Here is a 24,443-nt window from a genome sequence, read left to right on the forward strand (position 1 = left end):
CTACCCCAGCACTCCTTTCCTGCCACCTGTCCCACACCCCTCCCACAGCCCTCCACCCTCACCATTCCCAGTATCCTTTGTTCCCTTCAGATTTACTAATTTGCTCTTTGCTTTATGTTGACAAATACAATATTATGAAAGAATACTGTGACACCCTAGCTATATATACGTGTTAAGACTTTTTCACAGTATTGTATTCCTTGAAAAGTAACCACAGATTGAATGTATGGGATCTAATGATGTATCATTTAAAATTTAGAATGGTATATTTTGGCTAATGTACAAATTGTAATATTGTGCAACTACTAGTATATAATTGTAACATTATATCAGTGCAATATATATAATATTAATATGTAATAATATATTGATATTAATATAATATTGTTTGTATTTGGATCTCATATGCCCCTCATTAGATATTAGTGTCGTAACCTCCAAAAATATTACCATCACAGGTTCTTACTGTAAAACAGTTTTGAATTTATTGGTAAGAATATAATTGAATGTACATTCAACTCTTTTTTTGTGTTAGAAAATCCTAAAAATTATGTTGTGTTTTTACCTACGTTGTAGTAAAGTGTATTGGATTGAGAAATTGTACAATGTATTGTAACGATTTACAAGAAATAAAAGTACTTTCTTGTTGTTCCCCAACAGCTGTTTACCAGCCAGTGAGTCATTCCGCAGCAATGTTGGCAAAGCTATTGAAAATTCCATTCCACCTCTACTGTATAATGTTTCGGACAGGAAGGATAAATCTGTAAGTAATACTTTTTATTCAACAAATAGATTTAAGTAAGTAAATTATTTATTTCGTGCAATATTTCAGCTTCCTTAATTTTTCAGTGCATTTATAAAGGTCATTCAGTCTGGAAACAGAATGATTCTAGTGTCGACCTGAACTTGATTGAGAACTAAGGTCTCTGTTCTCTTGACATGATCTATCAATCTTAAATTACTGCACTGTGGATTTAATCAGGGTCTTCCAGGTATCAGTGAGAGAAGGCTTTCATGTCATCAGCTGCAGCCAGATCTGAATCCAGCTTCCAAATATAGGCTGCCTTCCAAATATGACCTGTGCCATTGCTGGAGTTTTAAATGAATTATACTTTATACTGGTAGATTCTGATATGGAATATTTGGTCACTTTGAATAATCTCTTCAATTATTCAGAACAGTACTTTTTAATGACCTGTTATTCCTACACGTAAAACCAATGTTTTTGCTGTAGCTACACTCTTGCAGCTCAAAGTACCTGGACCATTCTTCATTGAATCAAAGCAAGGTTTCTGAGTCAAAGTAATGCAGAATATCCAGCAAGAGATCAATAAATTAAAAAAGCCTAGCTTGAAGGAACTTAATTTTCTGTTATTTAACCTTATGGATTTGGATCTTGTTAATTTAAATCTGTCAAGTTTGCTTATATAAAAGTTAGATTTTGAAGTTTTGTTTTCATGTAATGAGATGGTTTGTATAATATACAAAAATTTGCCTATTTTATTTGTGCTACTGTTGTAAGTCCTGCCTTTTGGTGATGAAGTTGGCACCATGCCCTACATCAGCTTTGGCTTAATGACAATATAACGATGGAAAGAACTTAGAAGCCCAACTTATTTGTCAGATTCTTAACTTTTGCTTATGTTTTGGATGCTAATTTTATGCTTCTAATGCGAGTATTTTAGAATCTATAGTAAATATAAAGCAAAAGGACATTTGGCCCATATTTGTTTTGGCTCTTTGTTGAAATTCAGTCCATTCCATTCACCTCCATTGCTCTGTAATTATTTTAATTGATGATTCAATTTTCTTTTGAAGAACTTGATTGACAATTTTCATCCAAATTACATATATTGAGTTCCAAATATAAACAACTTCAGTCTAAGACAAAAATAAGCATGTACCTGTGATCCTTTGCACATTTTATATCCTTGTGCTTTGGCACTTTAACATGTGCCAGTGGGAATAACTACCTGTTTACCTTAAGCCCATCAAGATCTTGAACACTTCGAACCAAGTCTCTTCTCAATCTGCTTTCTATCCTTGCCTCTTCCTTTCTAACCTTGTTTCTGAAATTCGCTATCTGAGAAAACATTTTTGTAAATCTTTTCTACACATTCTGGAATTTTCATATCATTCCTAAAGTGGAAAGAGACACACGTCTCCTCAGCATCAGAATCAGGTTTATTGTCACTGTCTTGAATGATGTGAAATTTATTGTTTTGCAGTAGCAGTACAGTGCAAGGACATAAACTTATTATAAATTACAAAATAAGGCAATAGTTAAAAAAATGAATAATGAGGTAGACTTCCCAGTCTGTTTAGAAAGATGGTGCAGAGGAAGAAACTGTTCTTGAATCACTGAGTGTTTATCGTCAGGCTTCTTTACCTCTTCCATGATAGTAGTAATGAGCAGGAGCAATATCTTGGATGGTTAGGGTCCTTAATGATGGATGCCACCTTCCTGGTGTCTTGAAGGTGTCTCTTGAAGGTGTCTTGGTTGGGTTGAGCCCATAATGGAACTGGCTGATTCTACAACCTCTGCAGTCTCTTGTGATCCAGTGCTTTGGACTGTGATACAACCAGTCAGATATACTAAATCTTCTCAAACTGCTGAAAAGTAGAGCCACAGGCGCGCTGCCTTTGTGATTTCATTAATGTGTTGTGCCCAGGATAGATCTTCGATGATGATGACACCCAAGAACTTAAAGCTGCTCACCCTTTCCACCGTTGAACCCTCAGTGAGGACTGGTGCATACTGTCTGACTTCTCCTTTGTGAAGTCCACCATCAATTCCTTGGTCTTACTGATACTGCTTGTTGTGACACCACTCAATGTGCAGTCTGTTGCACTTCTGAATGCCCCCCCCCCCCCATTGCTATCTGTTCTATTTTTATATTCTATTTTTTTGTGTTCAATACTACATTTTGTGAAAACCAGTATCCCGTATGCCTTGCGTATCGGTGCATTAGTGCATTTTATCACCTGTAAGGATTTGTACACAAATACTCAGATCTCTGTTTCTGTATATCTTTTAAAACTGCACCACTTAATCACAGTATGCTGTTTTATTCTTATTTATTCTGCCAAACTATATTACTTGCATTTCAGCACATGCAATCTCATTCTCTGAACTTTTCTGCATCTTCTTGTGCATTATCGCAATCTTCCTCATTTAGATTATGAAGACATGTAGTCCCCTTTTATTGTCATTTAGTAATGCATGCATTAAGAAATGATACATTATTTCTTCCGATGTGATATCACAGAAGCACAAGACAAACCAAGACTGAAAAAACTGACAAAACCACATAATTATACATATAGTTACAGCAGTGCAACAATACCATAACTTGATGAAGAAAGTCTGTGAGCACGGTAAAGTTCAAAGTGTCTCAGGTGTCCCACATCTCACGCAGACGGGAGAGGGAAGAAAAACTCTCCCTGCCACGCCGACCACAATCCGACTCTGAGTCATCCAAAAACTTCGAGCTCTGATCGGCTGTCCGACACTGAGTACTGAGCGCCATCTCTGTCCGAGCGATTCAACCTCTTTCTCGGTCGCCAAAAGCAGGCAAGGCCGGGGATTTTGAGGCCTACCCTCCGAAAGATTCCCAACCACATGGTAATGACAGCAGCGGACGGGTGTTTCAGAAATTTCTCCAGATGTTCCTCTGTGCTTTCACGTCTATCTCCATCAAATCAGAAATTGTCCACGGCCCCTATTTAACAGATACGACATCATTTACCGCATTATCAAGTCATCTATATATATTTTGAGTCATCTATGCTTATGGAAAGTTTTCCTCCACATAGAACCATAGAACATTACAGCACAGAAACGGGCCTTTTGGCCCTTCTTGGTTGTGCCGATTCATTTTCCTGCCTAGTCCCATTGACCTGCACCTGGACCATATTCTTCCATGCACCTCTAATCCATGTACCTGTCCAAGTTTTCCTTAAATGTTAAAAGTGAGCCTGCATTTACCACCTCGTCTGGCAGCTCATTCCACACTCCCACCACTCTCTGTGTGAAGAAGCCTCCTCTAATGTTCCCTTTAAACTTTTCCCCTTCACCCTTAACCCATGTCCTCTGGTTTTGTTCTCCCCTTGCCTCAGTGGAAAAATCCTGCTTGCATTCACTCTATCTATACCCATCATAATTTTATATACCTCAATCAAACCTGCCCTCATTCTTCTACGCTGCAGGGAATAAAGTCCTAAACTCTTCAACCTTTCTTTGTAACTCAGTTTCTCAAGTCCCAGCAACATCCTTGTAAACCTTCTCTGCACTCCTTCAATCTTATTAATATCCTTCCTGTAATTTGGTGACCAAAACTGCACACAATACTCCAAATTTGGCCTCACCATAACATTCCAACTCTTATACTCAATACTTTGATTTATAAAGGCCAATGTACCAAAAGCTCTCTTTACGACCCTATCTACCTGTGACGCCACTTTTAGGGAATTTTGTATCTGTATTCCCAGATCCCTCTGTTCTACTGCACTCCTCAATGCCCTACCATTTACCTTGTATGTTCTACCTTGGTTTGTCCTTCCAAAGTGCAGTACCTCACAGTTGTCTGTATTAACCTCCATCTGCCATTTTTCAGCCCATTTTTCCAACTGGTCCAAATCCCTCTGTAAGCTTTGAAAACCTTCCTCACTGTCCACTACACCTCCAATCTTTGTATCATCAGCAAATTTGCTGATCCAATTCACCACATTATCATCCAGATCATTGATATAGATGACAAGTAACAATGGACCCAGCACTGATCCCTGTGGCACACCACTAGTCACAGGCCTCCACTCAGAGAAGCAGTCCTCCACTAGCACTCTCTGGCTTCTTCCATTGAGCCAATGTCTAATCCAATTTACTACCTCTCCATGTATACCTAGCGACTGAATCTTCCTAACTAACCTCTCATGCGGGACCTTGTCAAAGGCCTTACTGAAGTCCATGTAGACAACATCCACTGCCATCTCTTCATCCACTTTCCTGGTAACCTCCTTGAAAAACTCTAAAAGATTTGTTAAACATGACCCACCACGCACAAAGCCATGTTGACTCTCACTAATAAGTCCCTGTCTATCCAAATACTTGTAGATCCTATCTCTTAGTACCTACTACTGACATCAAACTTACTGGTCTGTAATTTCCCAGATTACTTTTAGAGCCCTTTTTAAACAATGGAACAACATAAGCTATCCTCCAGTCCTCCGGCACCTCACCCGTAGATACAGTACAGGTCCACAATCCCTTATCCAAAATCCTTGGGCCCAGTTGCATTTCGGAATTCAGAATTTTTTGGATTTCAGACCCCCCCCCCCCCCGATACCCAAAAAACACGTATGCTGAAGTCCCTTATTTAACCTGGCTTAGCGTGGTGGACTTTAGGACCCAGCGGCGCACCAAGCCTACGCACATCCTCCCGTATACTTTAAATCATCTTTAGGTTACTTATAATACCTAATACAATGTAAATGGTATGTAAATAATTGTTGTACTGTGTTGTTTAGGGAAAAATGACAAGAAGAAATTTTATTTCCAACAAAAACATTCAATAAAACATAAAAATATACGGCTTAAAACGAACCAAATCAAACACATGGTAATTGACTTATTGGATTAAATGTAGAACGTCACTGTCACTATAAAACTTCAGTAACTTGTCTTTCTGTTTATTTAAATCATATACAACGGTAGTTCTGACATTATTTTCTTCAGTAAAACGCTGCACAGGCATACCACGATCAAGCTTCTGCAATAACTCCACTTTCTGTGTTATTGATAGAGAAGATTCCTTCTCTTTTCTCATTGTTACCCATAGGGGTATCTGCAGCTGTTTTTGACATTTTCACAGTGAAATTAAACACAAAGTCAACAGTGAACACAAAATATCAGCGAACAGCAAATGCACGTGTAACCAGTACGAGCGCTGAGCCACAACTGATGTCTGGCGGCCTCTGCTAGTGCTGCCACGTCACACCTGAGTGACGTCAGCTGTTGGCGAGAGAAGTTTCTGTTTTCGGAGCTTTTTGGATTTCAGAATTTCGGATAGAGAAATGTGCACCTGTACTGACATTTTAAATATATCTGCCAGGGCACCTGCAATTTCAACGCTAGTCTCTTTCAAGGTCTGAGGGAATACCCTGTCAGGTCCTGGGGAATTACTTACTCTAATTTGCTTCAAGATAGCAAACACCTCCTCCTCTTCAATCTGTATAGGTTCCATGACCTCACTACTTGTTTGCCTTATTCCCATTGACTCCATGCCAGTTTCTTTAGTAAATACAGACGCAAAAAACCCATTTAAGATCTCTCCCATTTCTTTTGGTTCCATACATAGCCGACCACTCTGATCTTCAAGAGGACTAATTTTATCCCTTACTGTCCTTTCGCTCTTAATATACCTGTAGAAGCTCTTTGGATTATCCTTCACTTTGACTGCCAAAGCAACCTCATGTCTTCTTTTAGCCCTCTTGATTTCTTTCTTAAGTATTTTTTTGCACTTTTTATACTCCTCAAGCACTTTATTTGCTCCCTGTTTCCTATACATGTCATACATCTCTCTCTTCTTTATCAGAGTTCCAATACCCCTTGAGAACCAAGTTTCCTTATTCTTACTCACTTTGCCTTTAATGCTGACAGGAACATACAAACTCTGCACTCTCAAAATTTCTCCCTTGAAGGCCTCCCACTTACCAATCACATCCTTGCCAGAGAGCAACCTGTCCCAATCCAGGGTTTTTAAATCCTTTCTCATTTCTTCATATTTGGCCATCCAGGTCTTAAATCATCAGGATATTATCAAAAAAAATTGTAATAGTTCTTAGAACTTTTTGACTGAGTGGGTCATATTTGAAATTTTCTGTCTTTCTGGCACCTTCCCAATGTCCCAGGAGGTTTTGAAGATTGTAGTAAACCGGTCTGCAATCTATGTATTCCATTTAGTGACTTTTCCAGGTGACCCCTTTTACCGGTTTTCATGTGATCCATTATCTTTTCTGCCTGTCCTTCTGAGGTATTGATGATTATGCTTTTTTCATATAGTGTTCCAATCTTGTCCGAGTTCATTGAACTTTCTGAACTTTAATCACACATCCCTGCCTCTTACCTCTTACTACTTGTCATCTATAGAAAGCTTTTGGATTCATTGTTATGTTGATTGCCTATCTAGTCTCTTATTCTATGCCAGTCCTGTGCTTTCTTTTTGATCCTCCTCTCAACTTGCTATGTTCAGTCTTGCTCTGACTGGAATATCACATCTTCCTGTTTCATCAGATGTTCTACCTCCTTTACTCTTGAGGGTCACATTTTTGTTCTTCTACCACCCATTCCCACATAAAGAATCATTCCATCTGATAATATATCCATCATTCTCCTAGAATTTGATCTGTCAGTAAATTTTGTTCCACTTTATCCTAGTTTGAAATCGATCCCATTGAAATTAAGAAGATTGACTGTAGTTTCCTTCATGGCCTTGTCCATTTGTAATGATACCGCCTTGTTTCCTAAATGTTCTCCCACTGAAAAATGGTCTACTTATTTTAGTCCCAAGATTTAGGTCCAGAAATGTCTCCTTTCCAAACCTCCAGAAAACAAAGTTGTTGGGAACAGAAATTCCTTCCCTTCACTCTTTACTCTAATGTTATCCCAATTAATATCAGTATTTGAGGGTCCCTGATGTCCTGCTCTTGTAAATCTCTGTAAATGCTCAGCATATTTGCCCCTCTATCTCAGCCACTATTTGTTAGCTCAGAGAAAATACTTAGTCATGATTTAAAAAAAAAATTACATGAACAAATTGATACTGCCTTTTACTTGGACATCCTCTCTCTCTCCAACTCATAACATCTTCTTTAATCAGTATTACTGTCTGCCTACTTTTCTCTTGCTCTTCTTCGAAGCTGGATACTTTGAAACCAAGAATGTTAAACATCCAGTCTTGTCCTTCGTCTTGCTGAAGTATTTCAGTGATTGCCACTGTCATATGTTCAGATGAAAATTTATGGTTAATAATGGACGTAATGATATTAGACCATTAGAAAGACATGAGAGCAGAATTAGGTCATTTGGCTCAACAAGTCTGTTCCACCCTTTCATCATGGCTGATATCCCTCTCAACCCCATTCTCCTGCCTTCTCCCTGTAACCACATACAAATTGAGAACCTATCAGTCTCCGCTTTAAATATAACCCGTGACTTGGCTTCCACAGATGTTTAGCAATGAAATCCACAGATTCACCACCCACTGATTAAGAAATTCCTCTCCTCTCTGTTCTAAAGGAAGCTTGTATTAGGGCTAGGGCTGCCGGCCTGGGTGACAACTTCTCTCCTCTGGCTGTGAGACTAATGAATATCCTGCCACCTCTGAAGTCTATTCACTAGGGCAACAAACAGTTTACTCTTTACCTGTGCTGTGCACTACGTGCATTTGAATCATATTTTATTAACTTATTTGTGGTAATATTTTGTTTTATGTGCTCTGTCTGATATGTTTTGTGGGTGCATCAGGGTCTGGAGGAATGTTGTTTCATTTGGCTGTATATACTATCAGAAGACAATAAACTTGAACTTGAATTTTAAGTTTAAAATTGTGTTCAAAGCAGGACATTGATCAGTGCGAGGAAGAATTATTTTTCAAAGAAAAGAAAAGATATGGAAATGGTCCTCAAGATGGCAGCAGAACAAAAAAGAAACTCATGCTAGAAATCTGAAATAAAACAGAAAATGCTCAAACACTCTACATCTGTGGTTAGATGGATCTGTGTGAAGAGAGATGGAGATGATAATTTTCTTGGTGCATAAGTTCTGTCAGTATCAGCAACAACAGGAAGGTAAAATTGAAGTTTCACAGTCAGACTTTTAGAGCCAACTGAAGATGTTGGAACATAGAGCAGTACAGCACAGGAAAAGACCCATTGGCGCACAATAGCTGTACGTGATGTTAAATTAAACTAATCCATTCTGCCTGCGCATGATCCATACTCTTGAGTTTATTAACAATGGCATTTTATCTTAATATTACTTATTCCCTTCACCAAAAAGGTGATATCAGTGTTTTTGGAGACATGGATTATGAGAAATAATTGGGGGTGCCATTGTTACATAGCAGTTAGCACATTGATATTACAATCCAGGCCATTCAGGAATTTGGAGTTCAGTCCTGTAAGAAGTTTATACGTTCTTCCTGTGACTTCATGGGTTTCCTCTGGGTGCTCTGGTTTCCTCCCACATTCCAAAGATGTACCATAGATTAATTAATTGTTCCAGGATACTGACGGACTTTTACCGCTGTACCATTGAGAGCATATTCACCAACTGCATCTCAGTGTGATATGGCAATTGTCCTGTATCGGACCACAAAGCACTCCAACGTGTGGTAAAAACTGCCCAGCGGATTATTGGCACCCAATTTCCTACCATTGAGAACATCTGCCATAAACTCTGCCTGGGCAGAGTGAAAAGCATTATCAAGAATGCATTTCACCCTAACCATGGACTTTTTACTCTCCTACCATCTGGTAGGTGCTACAGGAGCCTCCGCTCCTGCACCAGCAGGCACAAGAAGAGCATCTTCCCTGAGGCTGTGACCCTGCTGAACCTCACATCACAGCGCTAAGCAGTATTGCACCCATATTGTACTGTGTCAGTACTTTTATGTTTGTGTGCCGTAGCACTTACTTTTTATTCGCAGATATTTTGTAAATAACACTATTCTTTGCATTTCTGGTTAGATACTAACTGCATTTCATTGGCTTTGTATCTGTACTTGACACAATGACAATAAAGTTGAATCTAATCTAATCTAAATGGTCCTGTAATTAGGCTAAGATTAAATAAGAGTGTTGCTGGGAGTTAAGGCTCATTGTGGCCGAAGGTCCTGTTCTGTGCTGTACATCCGAATGAATGAATAGTTAACTGCCCAATAGAAGGATGTGACGCTTGTGGTAAGGGAGCTGAAGGGATGAAAAATTGATGGTGAATTATGTAGAAAAGTCAGAAGTAGCTCTTCAGCAACCTAGTTTACGAATATACCCTTCTTAGAGTTCAACAGTAGCCACCCGGTGGCTCTTGGAGCAATCCAAAATTAAACACACATTTGTTTTACAGAAAAATATAACCAATTTATACAAAGGAAGATCCCACACAGATTTGACATGAATGAGCAATTAAAGTAACATTGTAGGTTAGTGTATGCTTTTTAAGAAGGAAATACATTTGAATAGAAAACATTTTATTCAAATTTTGACTATTTGAATTTTTCCTTTTTCAATGTGGATTTTATAAATTACGTTTTTTGTTAGACACAGATTTTAACAACTTGAAATACACTGAAATGTATTCTTTTAAGCTACTGCATTTCATAAGGACCAGGGTTGATGCAATTTGAAAATGTCTGCTGAGATGTGAAATGACAAAGCAGCATTGCCATTGGTAGACCTGATATAGTGTCTATTTTAATATGATTAGTGAAATTCGCACTTACTTGTCAATGCTTGGAGGACAGGAGTAAATGTTATATGAACAGTTAGGGGAAGTAGTATTTCATTGCTTATTTATTTTAATAGCAGCAATATTTCAGCATTATTTGCAGGAATTGATGCAGTTAGTTTTCTTTGTTGGAGAATGTGTTTTTTGCAGTCTTTACAATTAACCAGCAGGGGATGCTACAGCATCACTAGGGCTATGTATTGTATGGTATTTGTAGCTTTAATATTGATTTTAAAAAATCCTCTCCAGAATTGTAATCTTGGTTAACTGGGGCAAAAAACAACTGACAAGCAGTAAAATAGCAAAATGTCATTCATACCCTCAAACAGAATAATGAAACACAAAAATTCTTGCAGCATCTTCTAGTTAACTAGTTTGATGGGCTCCAGGCTAGCATTGCAGTTAGTGTGATGCTATTAAAGCTTGGGGCATTTTGGAGTTCAATTCTGGCGCCGTTCTGGAAGGAGTTCCTGTATGTTATCCCTGTGGAATGTGTGGGTTTTCCCTGGGAGCTCCAGTTTCCTTCTACAGTCCAAAGACGTACCGGTAGATTAATTGGTTGTTGTAAATTGTCCCATGATTAGGTTAGGGTTAATTTGGGATGTGCCGTTGTTGGGGCAGCATGTCTTGAAGGGTCGGAAGGGCCTACTCCACTCTGTATCACTAAAAAAATAACTAGAATTTCACCATTCCAGGTATTACTTTGGAACTTATTCGCAATAACTACTCAATTTGTAGATTTAAAATAAGAACATAAGGAATAGGAGCAGGAGTAGGTCATCTGGCTCATTGAGCCTGCTCCATCATTCAATAAGATCATGGCTGACTTGGCCATGGACTCATCTCCACCTACCTGCCTTTTCCCCATAACCCTTAATTTCTGTACTATGTAAAAATCAATCCAACCTTGTCTTAAATATATTTACTGAGGTAGCCTCCACTGCTTCATTGGGCAGAGAATTCCACAGATTCACCACTCTCTGGGAAAAATAGTTCCTCCTCATCTCTGCCCTAAATCTACTCCCCCAAATCTTGAGGACATGTCCCCTGGTTCTAGTAAATCTCAGAATAAGGTAGTATTACTTTTTTCCCTAGATCAGGTTATTATCTATGTATTGTGCACAGCTTCCTTTTTTTTGGGTTTGGTGTATGCAAATTTGTTGCTGATTGTAAATGAAGTTTACAAATAAAATCCAAATTTATTCATAGATTTTACAGATACTCTCATACTTTGTTTTAAGACTAAAATAAAGTTCTTTTCCCAATTGCAAATTGTTAATCATAGTCGGGATCATCTGAAGGATCAGTGACATTACTGTATTTACTTATTGTTCTCAATATTTTGCATTGTTAAGCATTTGAGCTGTTATTCTAAAACGTAGTTAAGCCCACATGTTCAGTATAACACAGTTGGATGCTGCAATCGGATAAATTTAATCTTTTGGACAGACACATTAACATGGGCCTGATCATCCATAATATTTTTGTGATTCGTGACGAACGTGTTAAGCAGATAATTTCCTGGTGGTATGAAATGATGTTAAAAGATTCGAGATTGTTTAATGTCATTTCCAGAATAAGTGTAAAGGAGAATGAAATAATTGTTATTCAGAATCTGATGCCCCACAAAAGGAAAACGAATAAGATACAGAACACAAATTATAAAAGAAGTGCAATAAATATAAATACATATGATAGCTTATATACAATGATTGTACATCCATAAAGTGACATTGAGCACAGGAGTGGCTAATGGGTGGAGGTGTTGATCAGCTTTACTGCTTGGGGAAAGTAACTGTTTTTGAGTGGTGGTCTTGATGTGGATGCTATGTAGCCTCCTCCCTAATGGGAGTGGAACAAACAGTCCATGAGCAGGGTGGTTGGGATCCTTCATGATGTTACTGACCCTTTTTCAACATCTTTCTGCATATGTATCCTTGACAGTGGTTAGGCTAGTGCTAGTGATGTGTTGGGCAGCTTTGACTGCCAGTGGATCGTGTGGATAGTCAGAGGCTTTTTCCCAGGGCTGAAATGGCTAGCACGAGAGGGCACAATTTGAAGGTGCTTGGAAGTAGGTACAGAGGAGATGTCAGGGGTAAGTTTTTTACACAGAGAGTAGTGAGTGCATGGAATGGGCTGCCGGTGGCGGCGGTGGAGGCAGAAATGATAGGGTCTTTTAAGGTAGGTACGTGGAGCTTAGAAAAATAGAGGGCTATGGGTAAGCCTAGGTAGTTCTAAGGTAAGGATATGTTTGGCATAGCTTTGTGGGCTGAAGGGCCTGTATTGTGCCGTAGGTTTTCTATGTTTCTAACAATCAAGACAAGTGCACCGCAAGGATTTATGCTTAGCCTGCTGTTCTCCTCTGTCTACACCCACGACTGTGTGGTTAGGCACAACTCAAGAACCATCTATAAACTAACTGATGATATAACTGTTGTTGGCAGAATCTCAGATGGTGATGAGAAGGTGTACAATAGTGAAATAGATTGAGTTGTGTTGCCACAACAATAACCTTGCATTAAGTGTCAGTAAGACCAAGGAATTGATTGTGGACTCTGGGAAGCAGATGTTGGGAGAACACACACGAGTCCTCATTGAGGGGAGCAATTTCAAGTTCTTGGGTATCAACATATTTGAGGATCTATCCTGGGCCAAATATATTTGGTGCAGTTGCAAAGAAGGCACACCAACGGCAATACTTCATTCGGAGTTTAAGGAGATTGGGTATATCACTAAGCGCTCTAGCAAATTTCTACAGATGTACTATGGAGAACTTTCTGACTGGCTGCATCACTGTCTGGTATAGAGGTGCTTAATGCACGTGATTGGTTAAAGCTGCAGAGAGCTGTTGACTCCTCCAGTTCCATCAAGGGCACCATCTTGACAAGGCAATGCCTCAATATAGCAGTATCCATAAAGAAGGACCCTCACCATCCAGGATATGTCCTCTTTTCATTACTATCGTCAGGAAGGAGGTACAGGAGCCCGAAGAGACAAACTCAAATTTTTAGGACAGCCTCTGTTATCCGTTATCAGGTTTCTGAATGGTCCATGAACACTACCTCACTATTTTTATCTCTTCTTGTGCTGTTTAGAAATTCTTTTTTTAACTTACAGTTAGATGTTATGTACTGCATTGTAATACATAATTTGCAAGACAACAGATTTCACAACAAATGTCACTGATAATAAAGCCGATTCTGATTGTTCTTAATTTTCTATTTAATGGAACTGGTTTTCCACTATTTACCCACAGGTGGAGAAGGCCAAGGCTCCACAACAGGAGGATTGGCAATACTGTAACTTGTGGATGTTTCTCAATCGTGGGAATTGTTGTATCATCTGTCATCTTTTGGAACCATGATATTTATGTCAGGTCCTAGAGAGACTGGATGAATAAAGCCGATCTAGAAATAGGAGTGGTGAGGCATAGTTTTTGAGTGATAGGATTAGAAGGAAGATGAGAAAAAGGTTATCATCCACAGTATGGTAAAGGCCTAGAACTCGAAGGTCAATGAGGTGGTATTACCAGAAATGCAATATAGCTGAGCCTGCCTTTGAGCCCTGGAAGTATATTAGTAGCTCTCTTCCAGGGACAAAAACACTGCCATTTGCGCTGTTACTGAGACAAAATCCTGTTTCTGATTTATTGAATTAATTGTGATCCATTCGTGGTACTAGAAGTCATGAGTTTTAGATCATCCATTTACACCTCTGAAATTTTTGCCCAATGATTTAACCAAAATATTATTAACTACCTGGTCAGAGGTGCTATCTTTTGGTTGGCTTTTTAAAACAAAACTATACTTTTGATAGGACAGCACAGTACAGGACCTTTGGTGCACAATGCTGTGCTAATCTGTTAACGTATTTTAAGATTAATCTAATACTTCCCTTCCACATAGACTTCCAATTCTATGTTTTCATCCATGGACTGAAACCCTTGCTGTCTGTTAGATAAATTAATCATTTCATCCTTGTGCTTAATTAAGAGTCTGTTAAGTGTCTGCAATATATCTTGCATGTCCCGAATGATAGATCAAAAAATCCTGTTAATTCTTTTTGAATAAAGTATTGCAGACCTCCCCTCAACCAACATCTGAAAATAGATGAACTGCTTATTTATTTCATGGCTATTTTTGTGATCTTGTTGTGCTTATTATTGGTTACCTAATTTTCTATAGTCTATCAATCACCGGTTTGAAAAGTAGTTTTTCAAACTGTGAAGCCATTTAGGTTTTTATAGATTTTATAGGTTTTTATTTTAGGTTCTTATAGCACATAAAATTATGAAAGGGTTAGGTGAGATAGAAGCAGAAAAGTTGTTTCCACTGGTAGGTGAGACTAGAACTAGGGGACATAGTCTCAAGATTCGGGGAAGTAGATTTAGGACGGAGATGAGGAGGAATTGTTTTTCACAAGGGGTGATGAATCTGTGGAACTCTCTGCCCAATGGAGCAGTGGAGGCTCAGTAAATGTATTTAAGAGGAGGTTGGATAGATTTTTGCATCGTAGGGGAATGAAAGGTTTTGGGGAAAAGGTAGGTAGGTGGAGCTGAGTCCATGGCCTGGTCAGCCATGATCTTATTGAATGGCGGGGCAGGCTCGATGGGCCAGGTGGCCTACTCCTGCTCCTATTTCTTATGTTCTTATGTAGGTCGTCTTGACATTGTGATGGATTTTGTTTTTAACTTTCTCTTTTCTGCCTTTCCTTTTCCTCCCCATGTGTTTTTTTCATGTAACCTGCCATTTTGTGAATCATCATTACTGCTAATAATTATTGTGTTGTGTTTGCGTTGGGCACGTGGCCAAGTGGTTAAGGCATTTGTCTAGTGATTTGAAGGTCACTAGTTCGAGCCTCAGCTGTGGCAGCGTGTTTGTGTCCTTGAGCAAGGCACTTAATCACGCATTGCTCTAGTCTGTGCGAGGAGTGGCGCCCCACACAGACTTCCAGTCTGCACCTTGTAAGGCATGAAAATGCCCGACACAGGCCTTTCATGGTCTGAGTCGAAGTTCCCTCCCTCCATTACTGCTAACCATCGAAGTGGGTGGTGGAGGTTGTATGAGCAGCTGGTGTATGTCACAAAACCTGGTTATGCGACCACTGAAACCAGGCAGACCGAGAATCTCTGAAGAGTATTGATAATGGTTGGGGTCACCCATCTTGTAAAGACACTGTCCAGAAGAAGGCAATAGCAAACCACTTCTGTAGGAATATTTGCCAGGAACAATCATGGTCAAGGCACATAATTTAACTATGAGCTAGAACTGGCCAAAAAAGGACTCTCAAAACCCTTTTTTCTTCTTTCCACCTACTCCCATTGCACATCGGGTGTTAATGAAATAAATATTCTTAATATGTTCTTTTTCCTTGGAGCACAGGAGAATGAGGTGAAATTTGATAGAGGTGTGCAAGATCATTAAGGGTATATACAGGGTAAATGAAAGTAGGCTTTTGTCAATGTGTTGGGTGAGACTAGAACTGGAGATTGTAGGTTAAGAGTAAAAAATGAAATATTTAAGGGGGACCCGAGGGGGAACAACTTTACTGAGAAGATGATGTGAGTGTGGAATTAGCTACTGGTGGATGGAGGCAAAATTGCAAATTTAAGGGAAGTTTGGTTAAGTAACTGGAAGGAAGAACCATGGTCCAGCTGTAAGTTGATGGGAATCGGCAGAATGACAGTTTGGCATGTACTAGATGGGCTGAAGGGTCTGCTTGTGTGCTGTGTTGCTCTTTGACTCTTTCTTCTTAAGGTAATGGTAAGGTGTTCAATTCCTGTGATAGGAAGTTGTCATTGTCCTGACTTTGTTGTTGAACGGAATAGCAAAATTTATGTACTTAACGTTTAAAGCAAAGGAGATCCCCAAGATTCTGCAAAATATTAAAAAGTATGTTTTAGATTGTTTTGAGAAGCACAATCTTGCATTTTTAGATTTGGTTCCTCAGGCATGAAAAATTACAACATATCTTTTCCACTTACTGCAAGTGAAATATTCCACTTTATGACCTTCATAAAATTTATATTTGGGGGAGTGATTACAGCCTTTTCTTTTTGCTTATAAGCCTTGTACGGTAATCCTTACAAAATACAATCAGGTTCTCAAAACTTGAGGTAAATCTAGATCAGTGAAACTCTAACTTGCCCATTATAAACTGATTTTTGCAGAAGGCATTTTTATGATGTCATTTTAATGTGGATTGCCTATCAGTGCACTGCTTTTAATGTTTTTAACCAGATAACCGATTCCTCCTAAGTGGATTGGAAGGCAGCAATCCAGCTGAGTGACTTGGATGTCATGTAGATAAAGAGCAAAGCTTGAACAATTTATTTTTAGCGTTTGGACTCTGAAATTGGACAACAATCTCAAATCAAGAAAAGGCAGCTGTGCAATGTATTTTAATTTCTTTCCCCATTGTGTTAAATTGTTCTTGTACCATACAGTACATTAGATAAACTTAATATTTAATTATGTAGGAATTAAAAGTATAACAAATCTGTCATTCTACAAGACCACAGTTGTATTTTTCTTATATTTCAGGACAGTTCCTTTTCTAGCATCCATTTAATTACTCAAAGGATGATGCAAGATGTTTATGGACAAACTATAAAATTGAAGGATTTTTTTGTGTGTAAAATGTGTGTTATAAACAGTAACTTAACACTGGAAAGGTTTTGTTTTTAAGATGAGTGAACAGGTGAATTTGTTGCTTGAATGAATCAATCTTGGTCTAAAGCATAAAGAAAACAAGAAATGAAATTTTATGAAGTAGTAATTTTAGTAATCCCTCCTTAATACTTGGTCTTTGAGATATAGTGAATTTTATTATGTAATAGTTTCCTTTCTCTGATTTATGTTCTTATAGTTTTGTGTTCTTATGCTCGTATAGTAATTTGCAAAATGTTATTTTAGTATTAGAGTTATAATCAGGTGAGTGTTTGATCATTTATTAGTGTAAAATATTATATCAGTTGACATTGCAGAGATTTTATTATCTATTTTTGTTAATCCATTTATACAATTCATTTTTATCTAAATGTTTCCTAATACCATTATTTTATATGATTTAAGCATTAATTGTCTTTTTTTTTCTTTCACTCCACTATTTGTTTACCCTTTCGGCAGAATGCCCAGCAGATAGAATATGGGTGTATAGGGGAGGCAGTTGTCCACGTTCCTCATGACTGTTACCCCGACCCTATAAAAGCCTGGGAACTCTACAGACCTCAGATGTTATCTTGCACTCGGCCTTTTGAGGCTCCAGTAAGAATCATCAAACGTTCTCTCCCTCCATATTTGTGTGTCTCTGTCTTGGCATTTGGTATTAGGTGACTAAAACAATAGTTGTTAATTGTTACTGCTGATTGCTGGTATGCTGTCCATTTCATACTTTATGATGCACAGTGGTATGTAGTGAGATGAAAATGTAAATCAAATTAATATGAAAGATACTTGCAGCTTCTCATTGATTCATTTCTGATTTTTATTTCAAGAATAAGTAAAGCATAGAGAATTTGGAAAATATTCCTATTAAATATTAGTATGTTCAAAAGGTATTTTGACATTCTGCAATCATTTTTCATCACTGTGATAAACATATTGAAATTATCACTATAAGACCATAAGGCATAGGTCATTTCGCCAATCGAGTGGGTCTTCCCTCTCAACCCAATTCTTCTTGCTTTTCTCTGTAAACTTTGACGCCCTGACTAATCAAGAACCTAGTAAGACGAATATTGTTGAAATCTCCCTTTTGATCTTACTGTGAAAGTTTTAATCAAGCAGGCAATTATTATAGGTAATTGGATATGAGAAATCTGAGGAGTGGTGACTCTGACAACCACATTTTGTGGCCACTTCACTTAGTACCTCCTTTACATAAAATAGTAGCCTCTGAATGTATGTTCATGGTCTTCTGCTGCTGTAACCCATCCAATTCAAGGTTCGACATGTACATTCAGAGATGCTCTTCTCTCACCACTGTTGTAACATGTGGTTATTTGAGTTACTGTCGCCTTCCTGTCAGTTTGAAACAATCTGGCCATTCTCCTCTGCCCTCTCTCATTTAACAAGGTTTTTTTGTCCAGAGAACTGTTGCTCACTGGATGTTTTTTTTTTGCACCAGTCTCTGTACATTCCACAGAATGTTGTACTTGAAAATCCCAGGAGATTCTGAGATTCTCAAACCACCCTTTCTGGTACCAACAATCATTCCACAGTCAAAGTCATTGAGATTACAGTTCTTCTCCATTCTGCTTTTTTTTTCCGAACAACAACTGAACCTCTTGTCCATGTCTGTATACTATTATGGGTTGAATTGATACCACGTGATTGACTGATTAAGTATTTGCATTGATGAGCAGGTGTCCCTAATAAGGTGTTCATTGAATGTACATCTTGCATAATATTTCCCTCACAAAGAGGTCATTCAGTTCATTGAGCCTATCCTGGATCACCTACACCAGTGGCAATTGATGTCAGCCAGGTTACCTCCCAGCATGCCTTTGCAATGCAGAAAACCTAGGGCGAATCCTATGTGTTTAGAGATTTTCTATACAAACTCAACATGCACAGCAGTGAAGGGTCCCGGCCCGAAACGTCGACTGTATCGCTTCCTAGAGATGCTGCCTGACCTGCTGTGTTCACCAGCAACTTTTATGTGTGTTGCTTGAAATTCCAGCATTTGCAAATTTCCTCATGTTTGCGTTGTTAAGTTCCATCTGCCATTTCTCTACCGAATTTGCCAGCTAGTAAATATTGTAATGAGGTTTAAGACTACCCTTTCCACTATTAACAGCATTACTAATATGATGTACTATCTGACATCTTACCATAATGTTTCCTATGTTCACATCAAAGTTCATAAACAAATTCCTAGCACAGACTGCTGTGGTACACTAGAGGTCACAGTCTTCTAATTACAAGAGCAGCCTTTTGCGATCACTCTGTCGCCAATACCCAAGCTAGATTTGTATACAGTTTGCCAATTTGCCTTAGATCCCATGGGTTCTAAACTTTTAGATCAGCATTCCATTTGGGATCTTATCAACAGCCTAAAAGAAATGCATGTGAATCACATCATCTGAACTGCTCTTCTCAATAGATTTAATTACCTCTTCAAAAGAACTCAATTAAAATAGTATGGCCTTCTGATGTACACTCGGTGGCAGGTGGACCAGGACAAGCTACAGTCACGCCACGCAGGAGGAGCCTGGCCTATATTTTTTCTTCATTGTGACTGTATATTTTTCTGAAATCTTAACTATTTGTGCTATTTGTGTTACGTGGTATGTGCAGTGTGCTGTCTGCTGTTGGTGATGTGCTTTGCGCCTTGGCCCCAGAGGAACACTGTTTCATTTGGCTATATTCATGTATAGTTCAGTGATAATTAAACTTGAACTTGAAGATTTCCAATTTTGAGGAGAGCTTCTTGATAACATATCAGGGCTGCCATCCAGAAGATATTTAGTTAGAAAGTTAATGAAACATTTAGTAAGTAACTCAAGACTAATCAATAAGCTTCAAGACCTCAGCCTCAGTACCTCTTTGTGCAACTGTATATTCGATTTCCTCACGTGCAAACCCCTGTCAGTTTGGACTGGTAACAGCTCCTCCACAATCACCATCAGCACAGTGCACCACAAGGCTGTGTGCTTAGCCCCCAGGCTGTACTTGCTTTATATTAACGACTGTGGCTAAGTACAACTCCAGTGCTATATTTAAATGAGCTGATGACATCACTGTTATGGGCCGAATCAAAGCTAGTGATGAATCAGAATGTAGGAAGGAGATTGAAAATCTGTCCGAGTGCTGCCACAACAAAAACCTTTTATTCACTGTCAGCAAAATCAAAGAGGTGATCATTGATTATAGAAGGAGGAAACCTACTTCTGTGGGTGCGTTGGAGAGTATACTGACTGGTTGCGCCTGATATGGGAACGCCAATGCCTTTGAATGGAAAAACCTACAAAGAATAGTGGATCCAGCCCAGTCCATCACAAATAAAGCCCTTTCCTCCACTGAGCACATTTATAAGGAGTGCAGTTGCTGGAAAGCAGCATCCATCATCAAGGACACACCAGGTTCAGGAACAGTTATTACTCCTCAACCATCAGACTTCTGAACTGAGGGATAACTTTACTCACCCCAACACAACTGATTCCAGTCCATCGACTCACTGTTAAGGTCTCTACAACTTGAGTTCTCAATATTTATTGCTTATTTATTTATTATTTTAATTGGTTTTTTTCTTTTGTATTTGTCATTTGTCTGTCTGTGTGCAGTTTTTGATTAATTCAATTGTATTTCTTTGCATCTACTGCGAATGCCCACAAGAAGATAAATCTCAGGGTGTGTGTGTGTATAGTAACATACAAGTACTTTGATAGAAATTTTACTTTGAACTTTGAAGTTGAAGGTTATACAAAGGTGTCAGAGCACTCTTTATAAATTGGTTCCAATCTATAGAGTGTGCTCCTACATCTTTAATGTATCCTTAAACTCTTCATTTAACTCCCTTTATTTTATTGCTTCACCTTCCGTGATGAATCAGTGCACAGATTCTTAAAAGATACTAAAAGACAAAGAAACATACAGTATAATTAGTTCTGTTGAGTAAATTAACAGCTCACCTTGGAGTAGTGTTTTTTTCTTTTCAAAGATATAACACTGTTTTACCGTTATGGAGCATGTGACTTGACAACATTTTTGTTGATCATGCTTTCTAATGAATTCATTACTTTGTTGCTACACTCTATTGCTGGTGAAAATAACATGGACATTGTAATGTGAAGGGAGGTGGATTGAATTACCTCATCTATATTTACTTTTAGCAGCATTTTTACTTGGCCTATTGTTCTACTTTGTTCCCAAACAAATTTCATTTGCTCCTTTCCCTAAATCATAGTTTTAATTAAATGATTAAACAGTCATTTCAAGAATTGGAGATTATTTAACACAGTAACCAAGGCTAAATTAAAACACAGTGTTCTAATGGCACTCCCTGTATTCTTTACGATTCAAAGATAGTTCATGTCGGGTGTCTCTTATTCCAATTGATTTATCTTTAAATTGCACATTAGCTTGAAGTAATCAGAAATGAATCTACAGTGATCTCAATATACTAAACAAGTTCAATTTTTAATTTCATACCACTTTTGTATCTTGGGACTGTTGGTGTGTTTTATTACTGGCATATAAGGCTGTACTAACCAGTTACTATCAAATCAGGGACCCTGTTCGTTAAAATATTTTATCAAATGTTTGAATATCTTTCAATTTATAAAGCTTACTTAATTGTATTTATCACTATATAGAAATACTACTGTGAGTTGAATAAATTCTTGTTTGCTCATATTAAGTTTCTTAGTTGAAGTCATTGCTCATGTGAATTAACCTTTTGTCCTTTAAATATGAAACATGATTTATACGTTTTTTCAACTTGGACAGAAAATGTATCTAGGGATTTAGGTAATGCTGCTAAGCCATCTTTTTCAGTTGCTCTAAGAATATCTTAAGTGATTGTCATTACAGTAGTTTCACATTGATGTTATATAGGAAATTATAGAATTTTGATAAATTAGGTTATAGATTTTTGATAAAAAATGATGAAAGATGATAGATGCTACCCTTAATTTTGTTTGTGGTTGAGGTTCCAGAGTGCATGATTGTGTTTGGATGAACTAGTTACACTCAGTGGCTACTTTATTAGGTACAGGAGTGGAACTCATTCTGGCCTTCTCCTGTTGTAGCCCATCCACTTTAAGGTCTGACATGTTGTGCATTCAGTGATGCTCTTCTGCACACCACTGTTGTAAAGCATGGTTATTTGAGTTACTGTTGCCTTCCTGTCAGCTTGAATCAGTCTGGCCATTCTCCTTTGACCTCTCTCTTTAACAAGGCACTTACGCTCACAGAACTGCAATTCACTGGATGTTTTTTTTTGCATTTTGCAGCATTCTCTGTAAGCTCTGAGGACTGAAAATCGCAGGAGATCAGCAGTTTCTGAGATATTCAAACCACCCTGTCTGGCACCATGGTCAAAGTCACTTAGATCACATTTCTTCCTCATTCTGATGTTTGGTCTGAACAACAGCTGAACCTCTTGACCATATCTGCATGTTTTTATGCATTGAGTTGCTGCTACATTATTGGCTGATTAGGTATTTGTATTAATGAGCAGACGTATAAGAGTACATAATAAAGTAGCAACTGAGTGTATATTGTTCCCTTCAGGTTTTGTCTCTCACAGCTACAGTGTGTCTGTGATGGAGGAGTCTGATAACAAGGCAAGGTGCTAATCATATGAACTCTGTCTTGAGTTTATTTTTAAATATTGCTACCTTCCCTTCCCTTCCCTAACCGATTTAGTAGAGACTATTAAATTATATTTCTAATTCAAGCTGTAGAAGTGGCAGGGAATCTTGATTTGGCCATACTGTATATTGAATGGATGAATAAGTTCACTGCTTGGAGAATAATAATTCCTAGGACACTGATAATAGCATTAGTCTATGGCGCTAATGGAAAATCAAGAGAGATGGCTAGGTTATACGTTTATTACCCAGCGATTATATAATTACCTTTGACATTACTCTAACTTTAGATGTTATCTATTTTCTTTTGTACATTTCACTTCACTGTAGAGCTGTGAAAAGCGCTACAAATTTAAGAATAATCAGCTTCACTCGAGACCTGGGCCAAGTTGTGTTTAGTATTATCTTGCTTTGTTGTTCAGTCGATAGATTTGAATGAGTGTTAGTTGTACGTCCTGCTGATTAGTACAGCCCTTTATGCCTGACTTTCCACAGTCACTTTTGCTTGTAGAAACTGTTTTCCTCAGTGATGATTTTGTGCTTCTGTGCTGCTTGGCTATGCATGAAACAAATGTATTTATATAAATACATGGAATCATACTTGTGTTTTAATAATTTCTGAATATGTATATTCAATGTATAAACGCGTGTTTAGTGCACTAACACTTCTGGGCGGAAGTACAGACAGTTCAACAATTTTTAATAATTGGCATCAGCTAAGGAGACAAAAATGTTAAAGTTTTTGTAAATACATTTTTAAGTCCAATAATCATATAAAGATTTGATATTTTATTTACAAAATAAGGATTCTTCCTTGAGATTATTCAGGAAGAAACCTGTGAAATGCTTAAATATAACAAGCTAGAAATACTCTGTCTGTATTTTCTCCTTGCTTCTATTAATTATTACCATTTTTTCTAATAATATTATTATATTAATATATAACAAAATTATAATAATTAATACTGTCAAAAAGATATAATTAATTGATCAAGAAATAGTTGCAGACTAAATGTATGATTTTGCAGTCAGAAACGCCTGGTTTGATTGCTATGTTCCATGTAATACAATATTAGTCGTAATTGCCAAGTTGAGATATGAGAGCAGATGAATGAGGAACTTAACAGATGAGTTGAGCAAGGAAATGAAGTGTTGAAAAGTTTTTCAGTGGAGGGTGAACTCTGCCGGAGGTAAAACCAGAGGTTCATATGGAAGCATGGTGGTGTGGATGTTTGCTCTAAGAAAAATTGTAATCAAATATGACACAAAGGATTTAAGTAGACTTACCCAGTTTGCACCATTTGCCAGGAAGTGGGAGTACGTTGATGGTTTGAGAACAATTTTGAATGCAATAACTAATATTAGTTCAAAAATAGAGTGCACAACTATTCTGATTAATAATTGAAAAATGTCTATTTTCACATATTTTTCTTTATCTTTTGTGGTTTGCCTATGCCATTCCACTTCATTTGAATTGCTTTCTTTGCTTGGAGAAAACAAATGGAATTTTCTAGAAGATTGAAAATCTTGAGTATTGTCAATGCTGAAACAAAACAATGGCAAGGGAAATTTATGCCAGTTTTTATAAAATTTATAAAGATGAAGTTCTTCTGTGATTATATG

At 37.9% G+C, this 24,443-nt stretch overlaps 1 protein-coding gene across 4 annotated transcripts in view; it reads left to right on the forward strand.

Moving 5' to 3' along the window:
- Positions 1 to 24,443, forward strand: part of LOC140194900 (WD repeat-containing protein 7) — a 619,189-nt gene that overhangs the window by 67,142 nt on the left and 527,604 nt on the right. For 3 of the 4 annotated variants that reach the window (XM_072252235.1, XM_072252237.1, XM_072252238.1), the window contains exons 10-11: positions 661 to 763; positions 17,632 to 17,769. In XM_072252235.1, coding sequence (XP_072108336.1) covers positions 661 to 763; positions 17,632 to 17,769 — 241 coding nt within the window. The remainder of the gene's footprint in view (positions 1 to 660; positions 764 to 17,631; positions 17,770 to 24,443) is intronic. The other variant, XM_072252236.1, reaches the window with a different exon arrangement.

This window comes from Mobula birostris, chromosome 3 (assembly GCF_030028105.1).
Source record: "Mobula birostris isolate sMobBir1 chromosome 3, sMobBir1.hap1, whole genome shotgun sequence".
Lineage (NCBI taxonomy): Eukaryota > Metazoa > Chordata > Chondrichthyes > Myliobatiformes > Myliobatidae > Mobula > Mobula birostris.